Below are 10,985 nucleotides of genomic sequence, written 5' to 3'. Positions count from 1 at the left end.
TAGAATCTGAGCCAGGAGAGGGCTGTACCCTTTATTCCTACTACATTTTCTAATCTGTGAAGGAGAATACTTTTTTATTGCATAAATGTTTAACAATTAGAAGTTTTTCAACAAAATTATAAATAATAGAGATACATTTTTTTTAAATAGAGCTTGTCTGTGGAGTTACTATAGAGTCAGTGGTGTTATCAGGAAACACAGTAACACCACGGACAAATTAGCCTAAATCCAGACTTTTCTAAAATGGAGGCTGCCATCATGATGAAGAGACATTTTGGAAATATTGCTCATCAAACATTTAATTAAAATATGCAATATTTTCAAGTAACCATAAAACCATAGACACTAAAAAAGTGTAACACATGACATTGTCATGAATGTAGCACCCCTCAGATCAACCAGCACCAGCAATGACCTTAATGAGATTTCCCCCTTTTTCTTAAACAGGCCGCATCCGTTGGTGTAACACCACAGATATTAACTTGGGGGACTCTTTTCTTGAAGATAACAAAATATGTATTAAAAAAAACAATAAAATTGTATCTGTTTAATAAAATCTATATTCACAATATAACTCTATAAATCTTTATTTGTGTTAAAAATGTTATACTGTTGCAGTTACACTCAGTTAAACATATATTTTAAAATAATAAATGTAACTATTAACAAGGCACAAATTGTGTTCACCCTACAGAATAAAAATATGCAAACATTTTATGATTTATTTGTAGTTCAAGTTTATTTCAGCTGTTGTAGAGGGACACCACAAATAAAGAATTACCCCCATTATAACAAAAAGGATTATTTATCACTTATTTTTATGTATCACAGTTTTACTCAGTTTAAAAGCTTGTTGAAGAGTGTTGGTGCGTTCCGATCAGCCTGAAGTGCCTTATGGAGTACACTACACAGTGTTCAGCCATGTTAAGTGTGATTCCTTTTTTTTTTTTTTTTTTCGGCCTGTCAGTATCACAGATAACACATAACAGAGTGTATGTGTAGCTGTGCTATCATCATTCACAGCCATTTTTTTTTCCATTAATTAACAGTTTTTTTTTTTTTGTTTGTTTGTTTCCCATATTATTATGACAAGACTGGGGGACCAAAAAAAGAGAAGAGAGAGTACATATTTTTTTATTAATTAATTAATTAATTTAAAAATAATAATAATAATAAATAAATAAAAAAACATTTAAGGGAAAAAAAGGAAAGGAAAAAAAAGGGGGGGTGATGTGGGAGGGGGGGGGAGAATATAGTCAGAATTTGCTTCCGTACCTGCTGAAGAAAAAGAGAGAAAACAACAGAAGACACAACAGCAGAGAAATTGCAGCCACAACCAACATCTGTATGATTTGCAGTAAATCATAAATCCTAAAACCTGTTGAGCAGCGCACATAATAAAATATTTTGAAATAAACATTTCGTTTTGAAGCAACAGCAAAGACAGTGTGTGTGTGAGCACCTGTTTGTACACCAGGGTGAACGTTTGTGTGCACACCTGTGTGTGTAAGCACGCTTGTGTTCATAAGGTTCCTCCATGTAAATGTTTAATAGTGTGTGTGGGGAACCACAGTCCCGTCCCGCAAGGCATGGAGCAGACACGGCGGAGACACGGGCCCCAGACATCCAGAGGCCCCCCAGAGCACAGGAGTCCCAAGAGAACCACCGCAGGGACAGCCCCCCCACCCCGAAAGGGGGGTCATCCAGCAGCCCCAGTGCAGACGCCCCAGGGTGCCGTGGCGACAGGACCGCAGGCTCCGCCGGCGGTCGTCCACTCCGAGGCAGTCCGGTCCCTGTGTTCAGAGATCCCAGGGCCCCTCCACCCCCCAGCCGGTGCCCAGCCAAGCCAGGAGAGCCAGATCCCGCCCAGCGACCGCCGCGAGTGAGCCAGCGCTCACCCAGCCTCCCACCCCCACATTCAGTCGACTCCCAGACTACATAGAACAATAGACACCCAAGTTAGGCCCGTCCTCCTCCTGTAATGGACCCCCCCTGCAGAAAGGATACTCGCAGATGGTAGAAATATACCCACCAGCTGAAGAGGCCCCCAGCTCCACCGATGCGTCGAAGGTCCCCGCCCAGGGCCGGGCACCAGGGCAAGCACCAACCCACATCCCGGCAGCACACCAGCCAGGACCCACGCCCCCCAGGCCCAGCCGGAACCCCAGCCCAGAGGCAGAGTGCCCCCAGGACCCCAAACCCCCCCCCCCCCCCCCCCCCCCCGGACCTATTTCGGAGCGGTACGGCTGCCAGGCTGGCAACCTACGCCCGCCGACATGGGCTTCCCCAGCAGCGCCGCGTGCGGCCGCCAGAAAAAAATAAATAAAAAATACCGCCCAGGAGCCATCCGCGCCCCATCCAGGCCAGGACCTAACAAACGATCTCTATATTGGTTGATATTAAGATTATTTCTATTTTTCCAGTTCATAAGGACAGTCTTCTTACTGTAGCAATGCATAAGGCGGTGAAAGCCATGTGGATTGTGTTGATCTCTGTAGTGACACACTCTAGGTCACCCAACAAGCAAACTGAAGGAGAGGCTAGAATGGAACATTTAAGACACTTTGATAAGTCTTCACAAATCTCATACCAGAATTTCTGAACAGGTGGACAGAACCATAAAGCATGTATGTAATTGTCAGGTGTATTGTTTTGACAGTGTGAGCAGTTGTTAGAAGCTGTAAGACCCATCCGGAACATCCGATGACCTGTGTAGTGCACTCTATGCAGAATTTTGTATTGTATTAATTGTAAACTGGGATTTCTAATCAGTTCAAAAGGTTTTAAACATATCTGAGACCAGAAATTGTGGTCCCAGCTGACTGATGGATCTGCCTCCCATTTTGCAATAGGAATCGATACTGATTCATCTATTTTGGAGAGTGTCCTGTATATTTTAGATAATAATTTGGGGGTCCTGAGATTAAAGAATTGTGCCACTCTTGGTGGTATTTGTAATTTGATACGATCTGAATTAAATTTCTTTTTTACTATAGATTTAACTTGTTCATATTCTAAAAATCTGTTCTTGTTAATCCCATATTGTTTGACCAATATATCAAAAGGAATAAAATCTGTCCCTTCGAATATATGTTCCAAGTATTTAATACCTTTACCACTCCAGTCCATGAAGTTTATCATATTATTGTTTTGTACTATGTCAGGGTTGTTCCATATGGGAGTGTGTTTGCATGGGATTAGTAAAGACTCAGTCATTTTAAGAAACTCCAACCATGCTGTCAGAGAGGAGCTGATACTGATGCTTTTGAAGCAAACATGTCGTTTGATGTTTGAGCTAATGAATGGTAGATCTGAAATCGCTATATTATTGCATAGTGCCTGTTCTACATCTAGCCAAAGCTCATCTAAGAGGGTGTGTTTTAACCACCCTGATATGTGTTGAAGCTGTTGGCTAAGAAATAGTGGTGAAAGTTCGGCAGATCTAGTCCTCCTTTGTCCTTGGTCTTTTGTAGTGTTTTTAAGCTTTCCAAAGGAATTTAAAGATGGTGGAGTCTAGAGATCTAAACCAATCAGTTGACGGTTAAGTTAAGTGTGATTCCTAACCACAAGGAGCGAAAATGTTCAGTTCAAAGGAAACTTGATCATAAATTATTAAACACAGCTTTTCATCTGTAATTAGCTACATGAACAAGAAGATGGACTGTTAATTAACTAGCCAGCTAAAATTAGCTCACAATATAGCTTCGTTTACATGAATTTTCATATTAACATAACTTTATCTTGCTGTTTTTCTGCTTCCTCGTTTTCCTTTTCTCTACACCTGAATAGTGATGGGTCGTTCATGAATGAGTCGAATCTTTAACATGACTCAGATGAACGAGTTATTTGTTTATTTTTTATTGGGCGCGCAAAGCATCGCAAAACGTCCATATGTTATATACAGGAAACAGAATTGAACGATTCTCAGCAATGAGTCTTCAAGTCCCGAGTCGTTCGTTCTCTTGTCACGTGACTCCCACAGACGCTATGCGGTGCAATAGATTTAAAAGAACGAACGACTCAGAGTGGAAGATATAAGAGGTGAGCTACTCATTCTGTTTATAATTTGTATATTATATTATAATATGTCCTTGATTGCATTGTAATTTTTCATAACTGAAACTATAGTCAAAATTTGTGTATGTAGACGTATTGGTGGTATTTTTATTGAAAATGCAACATTTTCATTTATTTCTGATCAAATGAACGAAATGACTTAAAAAAAAGATTTGTTCATTTTGATGAACGAGATTCAAAGAACCGAGTCACTAAAATGATTCGAACTTCCCATCACTTTGTGACTTTAGGATGGTTTTGCTGCAGTGCTGCTGCCTCTTCAGTCAGCACAAACGTGTGTGTGTGTGTGTGCTCACATTCTGCAGCCCATTAACATAATAGTGTGTGAAGCAGGGAGTAGGGAGCATCCTCTGAAGTACACTTCGGAATGGAATAGAACGCAGATTGCATATATATATATATATATATATATATATATAGTGTGTGTGTGTTCCATTTTATTTTGAAGTGCACTTCCCAGGGTGCTCCCTACTCTGTGCTTCGTTTCGGATTGTCAGTGGAACTCTCTGCGACGTCACTTCCTCCGTTCGTTACCATGGCAACATAAGCCCCTCGGATACCTGTCGCTGCTGCCCTGAAAATTTCACACTACAGAAATTAAATATTGAATATTTATTAAAACAAAACCTAATACCATCATAAAACATACTATTGAAACGTGTATAACTTTAAATAAATTATTGATAAATTATAAATATGATTAATTAAAGATGTACGGATAAAATATGTTTCTTTCTTTTTCTTTTTTTTTTACCACTTACTACCTGTATATTAACTAAGGATTTCCTGATTACATTAAAATTAAATTTTTTGTGTCCTTTTCATATGAAGTCGTCCTCAATAATAATAATAATAATCTTTTTTTAGATCTCCATTTTGTAGGCTCCAGCGAGACACAGTGTTTTCATGTCCTTTCCCGGTGAAGTGAAGACATGATGTTCACTCGTTCCCTACACCCTTCGCAGTTCCCTTTGAACTGAACACTTTCGCTGGTTGCGGTGTGGAATCACACTTAACATGGCTGAACACTCAGTGTAGTGCACTTCGCAGGGTACTTCAGGCCGTTTGGAACGCAACGTGTGTGTGTGTGTGTGTGTGTGTGAGAGAGAGAGAGAGAGAGAGAGAGACGGCGCTTTCCACCAATAGAGCGGGTCGGTTTGATCACGTGACCTTGGCTCCTCCGCTACGTCCGGTTTCCGGTTCCGGTCTTCTTCCTTTCCGCCTGCACGCGCTCTGTGGTGAACACGCGCTAGTCCGTTACTCTCCGCCAAGTGAGTGTTTAAACATCGCCGTGTTTTATTTAGTGATTAAATTAATTGTGTGTTGTGTGTTATATGTGTGTGTGGTGTTACAGAGTGTTTACTGAGACTCAACTCTGTGAGGAAATTCATCAGAAATTAATACAAAAACCCTCTCCATTCTCCTCAGTGTTAGCTCTGAGCTAATCTCCAGCGCGGGGTGCTGCAGTGTGTGTGTGTGTGTGTGTGTGTGTGTGTGTGTGTGTGTGTGAGAGAGAGAGTTTATAACAGATAAATATAAACATTTATGACTAAACCGGTTAATATCAGTGAGACCCAGCGGTGTGTGGAGGTGTTTATCACCTCAGACTCTCACGCGCTTCATCTCCAGACTGATGTTCATGTCTAACCCTGAAAATCTCTCAGATATTATTATAATAATAAATAAAAAAATCATACACACTGATGTGTAATGGGGGCCAACACTTTACACTTACACAAGGTCAAAAATAAACACAAGACAGTGAGAGAAGTAAAGTGGACTAGGGTGTAACATAAAAAATAAAATAAAATCTATATTTTACAACTTTATTTAAATTATATATTTTCCTATTTATTTTGTATTTAGATTACATATACTTTTACTATTAAAATTTCTCTTATTACTATTTTAATATATATATTTTTTTTTACTGTAACTATTTATCCGAATGCATTTCCTCAACATTTTTTAAACTAAATTCTAGTAGAACTAATACAATAAAAATACAAACTGTAGTTAAATTCTCGACTGTGTGTATATAATCTGTAATTGCAGTGTTTTTGTGATAACGGTTTATATTTTTGTGTGATTGATCGTGCAGCTCTAATATATAAAACACGCGCATGTTTGTCCAGGATTCCAGACTCAGGAGTGTATAAGGGCACTTCACATACACTCTGTACAATAACCTGCTGTACGTGTGTGTTTATTAAAGGATGCGTTACGTAGCTGCTTACCTTTTGGCCGCTCTCGGGGGTAAAGAGAACCCCACCGGCAGTGACATCAAGAAGATCCTGGAGAGCGTCGGCATCGAGGCTGATGATACCCGCATGGAGAAGGTGAGGGGGTAATTGTGTTCGACTCCACACACTGTAGGTCTACGAACAACAGGTTTATTTTAATAACGCAATCAAACACTTTTTCCATAGTAGCACTGCATACATGGTGACTTAAATAGATGTGAAATCATAGGAACATTGACATGGTGACTTTTTTTTGTTTTTTATATATATATATATATATATATATAATTATTGTAGACATTCTATTTAACATTATGCCAATAGTCTAAAGTGTTACCGTTTTATCAGATGTTAATCTGAGAGAGAAGCTGGTGAGGTAATGATTTGTGTGTATCAGAGCTGTGATGTAAATAGAACTAAACTCCCACATGTCCCACATCGATGGTGGTTTCACATTAGGGCCTCGGGATCGTTTGTGAACACTCAAACCCAAAGTCTACTTCATTATGATCAGTGAGAACACAGTCGTTCAGCACTCAGGATGATGTCGCATCTACTTCCATGTTCAGGCAGGAATGACATCCGCATCTGATTTGATCCGTACCTAAGTACACCCTGTACCGTGCTCTAGACCACTCTTCCTGCAGACTGGTACGAATCAAATCAGATATGGAATCCAATCGTATCTGAACATAGAATTAGATTGATGTTTAGACTGAAAGCAGTGTCGTCTGTCCCCTTTAAATGTGTGTATGTAGAACGCATCTCATCCTCTGGCCTACACAGCCGTAGCTGATACAGTAGGAAGGAACTTGAGTCAATGTTCGTCTTTTATCCGAAATATCAATATTATATATAATGCAAAGATTGACTTTACTGTTTTCGTGTTTTTTTTATGTATTTTTTTATGAACTATAGTCCCAGTTTTATCACCTGAACCACTTTGGTGAATAAAAAGGATTGATCATGTGATCTGATTGTCCTGTGGCCTCAGGCTCCTAATCTGTCCTCTCAGGAGTGTTACATCAGGGGTGTTTTATGCCCTTTGTTCCCTCTTATTTCCAGTACAGTATCAGAAGCTGTGTGTGTTCAGTTGTTACACAGAACAAGTCCGCTTTAATTCACTAATGAGTCTGATCTGTGTCTCTGCTGGTCTTTTACACACGTCATGCTGTTAGCAGTAATATAATTGTAACCATCACTTGTGTGTTTTAACAGGTCGTGTCAGAGCTCAGCGGCAAATCAGTTGAGGATGTGATCGCTCAAGGTGAGTCCGAGTCTGAACGCTTCAAACTACTCATGTGGCTAAATCTCAGTCTGTAGTTGAGTCAGGAGCCGTGCTCTAAGGGATAGATTAATTTCTACACATATATGTAAATATTAGACTAATAAAAGGCCCTGAGTGATGTTTTTAGCATTTGAGCAAAAGTTGTGTATTTTGTTTCAAAGTAAAAAAAAAAAAATTATATATATATATATATATATACATTAGTGCTGTCAATCGATTAAAAAAAATTAACTAATTAATCGCACAATTTTTTGCAATTAATCGCGATTAATCACAATTAAAAGACTGAAACTTTTTGGATATTTAAATGTAAATAATTAATGTAAACTCAAGACAATTAAACTATTTAAATTCAAATATGATTGTTTATTGGAATTTTTGTTTAACTTGTAACACAGATTTTCTCATGTAAACAACATACCTGCAATAAACCATCAATATTCTCCAAATTAACTGTTGGCTTGAAAGCCATATTTATTACAGAAATAAAAACACAGGTATGTGCCATTTGTGTCATTTGAATTTCAAAACAATCAATGCAATTTACATTGGCGAGGCCCTGTAGAGATTGTTTCTGTGGGGTGTTTTGCTTTTAAGTGATACTTCAAAGACGAATTACTTCTCTGGTATTTAAATTCGGCTTTGCAAAATGTACAGATTACTTTTGTTTTATCCACAGAACCATCCGGCAGAGTTTTATACTGAAACTTTCCGTCTAAAAGTCCTTCCTTGGTCTTATCCATACTTCTTTGCACGTTGAACACACGTCGGCCACAACAGGAAATAAAAAAACTGCAACCGCGTTAATTGCGTTAATTTTTTTTAAATGCGTTAAATATTTCAAATTAATCGCATGCGTTAACGCACTAATTTTGACAGCACTAATATACATACATACATACATACATACACAAATGTGAAATTAAATAAAGGTTTGTAATATTTTTAACAAGGTGTAAAGAGAAGCAAAAATTACACAAAGGCATGAAAAAGGTTTACGTAATGTTCAGCAGATTAATCCTTTTAGACATCAGGTGTTGTCATCATGCATTTTGATTAATACACATTCACATTCCATACAAACTTAAATAATTATTTTGTGTAAAGCTGCTTTGCGACAATGACAGTTGTTAAAAGCGCTATATAAAAAAAAAAAAGTTGTATAAATCCGATTTAACGCTTCGTTCGTCTGTCAGCGGTGGATCTCAGTGTGTCTACAGTGTGTAGAGGTGTGTAGTGTGTATCTGTTTTGAAGTGCTTTCTCAAACACCTCTTACTCACGTTATTCCAATCAAGTCTGATGGTTCTACACCCTGCTTGACTTTAAACATCACCTGTTGAAATTTTTTACCCCATTGATGTTCAGTTGGTGGAAGCAGTGACTTAAACAGAATAAACACTTATACTGATAAACAGCTTTATTAATCATTTTTCTTTTTTTTCTCTGGTAGGTTACAGTAAATTGGCCAGCGTGCCAGCTGGTGGCGCTGTTGCGGTGTCGGCGTCTGGTGCTTCCTCTGCTGGCGCTGCAGCTCCTGCAGGTCAGTGACTGTTCCACACACCTGATGATTTATACAGCATTGTATCAGGACAGGGTGTGAATAAGTCACCCGTCTGACTCAGGATCAGTTTGTGTGTCTGTTGAGGAGCTCATTCTCCATGTTTGTTTGTTTTTCAGCTGCAGCTGAGGAGAAGAAGGAGGAGAAGAAAGAGGAGTCTGAAGAATCCGATGATGACATGGGATTCGGACTTTTCGACTAAACCCTGTAATCAGGACCAAAATAAAGTGTTTGTTAAAAAAGAAAAGAAACGTGTCACTTGTCGTAATGTTTTGTATAAATCTGATGTAGAGTTTGGTTAATAACCAAGACTTATGACCAGGTTTTATCTGATGATACGATAAATAGTTCCTCATATGGAACGTGTCAGACTATGTGATGCTGAAGTGAGGTAAACACGGTTTAAAATCTCAGTTAAACTGAGAAAAAAAGTGGAGTTATCTGAGTGAAGTCTGAACTGAGACCTGACGCTTTTGTGATGGTTTGATCTACCATGAGCACTGATCACTCCGTCTCACTATAATGCTTATAGGGCTTGAACTTTTTAACTTAAAGCAAGTAAGTTTTATGTATTTTATAGGTATTTAAGGAGGAGTAAGTAATGATTGACCTGGTTTAAAGAAAACTTTGCCATGGAGTCGGTACGAAAGCGATTCACTAAAACATTCACCTGTTCATGGTCTCTGGAAATTTTGGTGGTTCTTCACATTCCTTTAAACAATGTCTAACCAATTCAGCCAAGTTGTGTTTTACTTTCTGGTCAACACCACTGGACCTTTACTATCTGCTGCACTATATTTCCAGTCCACATGTTTCCCTAATTTGGGTTTTATCCATAATTAGACATTTTTCATCTCTAGCAGAAGTTCAGTGTAATTGTTTTATTTGTATAAAGCTTTTAACAGGGCACATTGTTCTGGGTGATGCAGGACCGAGTGGATATACGGTACATCATTCTTCTACAAAAGTAAGTTTATTACTTACAGAGGAAGTAATCCAGAAAAATGGAAAGAAAACAAACTAGTCCGGACAAATTATTTGGTACCCCAGAAAAAGATGGAAAAGAATTTGACTGTAGTGAGATGTTAAACTAAAGTGTGTCCTGTACATTAAATCACCTCTTCATTCATGCAATCAGTCATTCAGTCTGTTTAAATGGTTAAAAGTATCACTCAGCTGTTTGCTATCGTGGGATTAATCTACTGAACATGGACCAGGGAGGATAAAGGAGAGAGAGATGTCTAAGGAAATCAGATTCAAGAAATATTGATCCATAATCGTGTTAAAGCCTATACGATCGTCTCCAAGCAGCTTCATATTCCTGTGATTACAGTTACAGTATTAAGAAGTTGAGTTTAGTGTCAATGGGACTGAAGCTGGATTCCCAGGATGCGGCCACGAGAGGAAGACTGACGTCAAACTCAACAGAAGGATAATACAAATGAAGAGACTCAATGTGAGCTTCAAGGTCAAAGTGTGAGTGTCGGATCACACCATCAGTGGCTGTTGGAGCAAAAGAGGACTCAATGGGGGATGACTGAGGAAGAGGCCACTGTTTAAAGCATATAATAAAAAGCCATAAATGGAATTTGTCTAAATACAAATTAACAAACCACAGTGTCTCTGGGACGTCCTCTAAAGTGATGAGACAAAACTGGAGATTTTTGACCCGTGACATCAGCTCTATCTGATATCACCCTCATGTGTCTGGATCCTCTCCAGACTTTTCAGTTCCATAATGTTTGTCATTCTTTAAAGCTGCTTTGCAAAAATGTTATTTGTGTTTAAACTGCTATATAAATAAAATAAAATATGAAT

The 10,985-nt window shown here is 38.7% G+C and overlaps 1 protein-coding gene across 1 annotated transcript; it reads left to right on the top strand.

Moving 5' to 3' along the window:
- Positions 1 to 5,239: 5,239 nt before the first annotated feature.
- rplp2l (ribosomal protein, large P2, like) lies at positions 5,240 to 9,418 on the top strand. The gene is made up of 5 exons (XM_053512993.1): positions 5,240 to 5,348; positions 6,293 to 6,416; positions 7,539 to 7,587; positions 9,060 to 9,149; positions 9,287 to 9,418. Exons 2-5 carry the CDS (start codon positions 6,294 to 6,296, stop codon positions 9,367 to 9,369), a joined length of 345 nt encoding a protein of 114 aa, XP_053368968.1. The 5' UTR covers positions 5,240 to 5,348; position 6,293; the 3' UTR covers positions 9,370 to 9,418.
- Positions 9,419 to 10,985: the final 1,567 nt, after the last annotated feature.

This window comes from Clarias gariepinus, chromosome 15 (genome assembly GCF_024256425.1).
Source record: "Clarias gariepinus isolate MV-2021 ecotype Netherlands chromosome 15, CGAR_prim_01v2, whole genome shotgun sequence".
In the NCBI taxonomy this organism is placed as follows: Eukaryota; Metazoa; Chordata; class Actinopteri; order Siluriformes; family Clariidae; genus Clarias; species Clarias gariepinus.
This window is presented reverse-complemented; position numbering and strand designations above follow the sequence as displayed.

What these genes read in the sequence shown, in the direction of transcription:
- rplp2l (XM_053512993.1), top strand. Translation starts at nt 6,294, where the DNA reads ATGCGTTACGTAGCTGCTTACCTTTTGGCCGCTCTCGGGGGTAAAGAG. An exon ending in TGAGGATGTGATCGCTCAAG is followed by an intron (nt 7,588 to 9,059) that starts GTGAGTCCGAGT and finishes TTTCTCTGGTAG; the next exon opens with GTTACAGTAAATTGGCCAGC. An exon ending in TGGCGCTGCAGCTCCTGCAG is followed by an intron (nt 9,150 to 9,286) that starts GTCAGTGACTGT and finishes TTTGTTTTTCAG; the next exon opens with CTGCAGCTGAGGAGAAGAAG.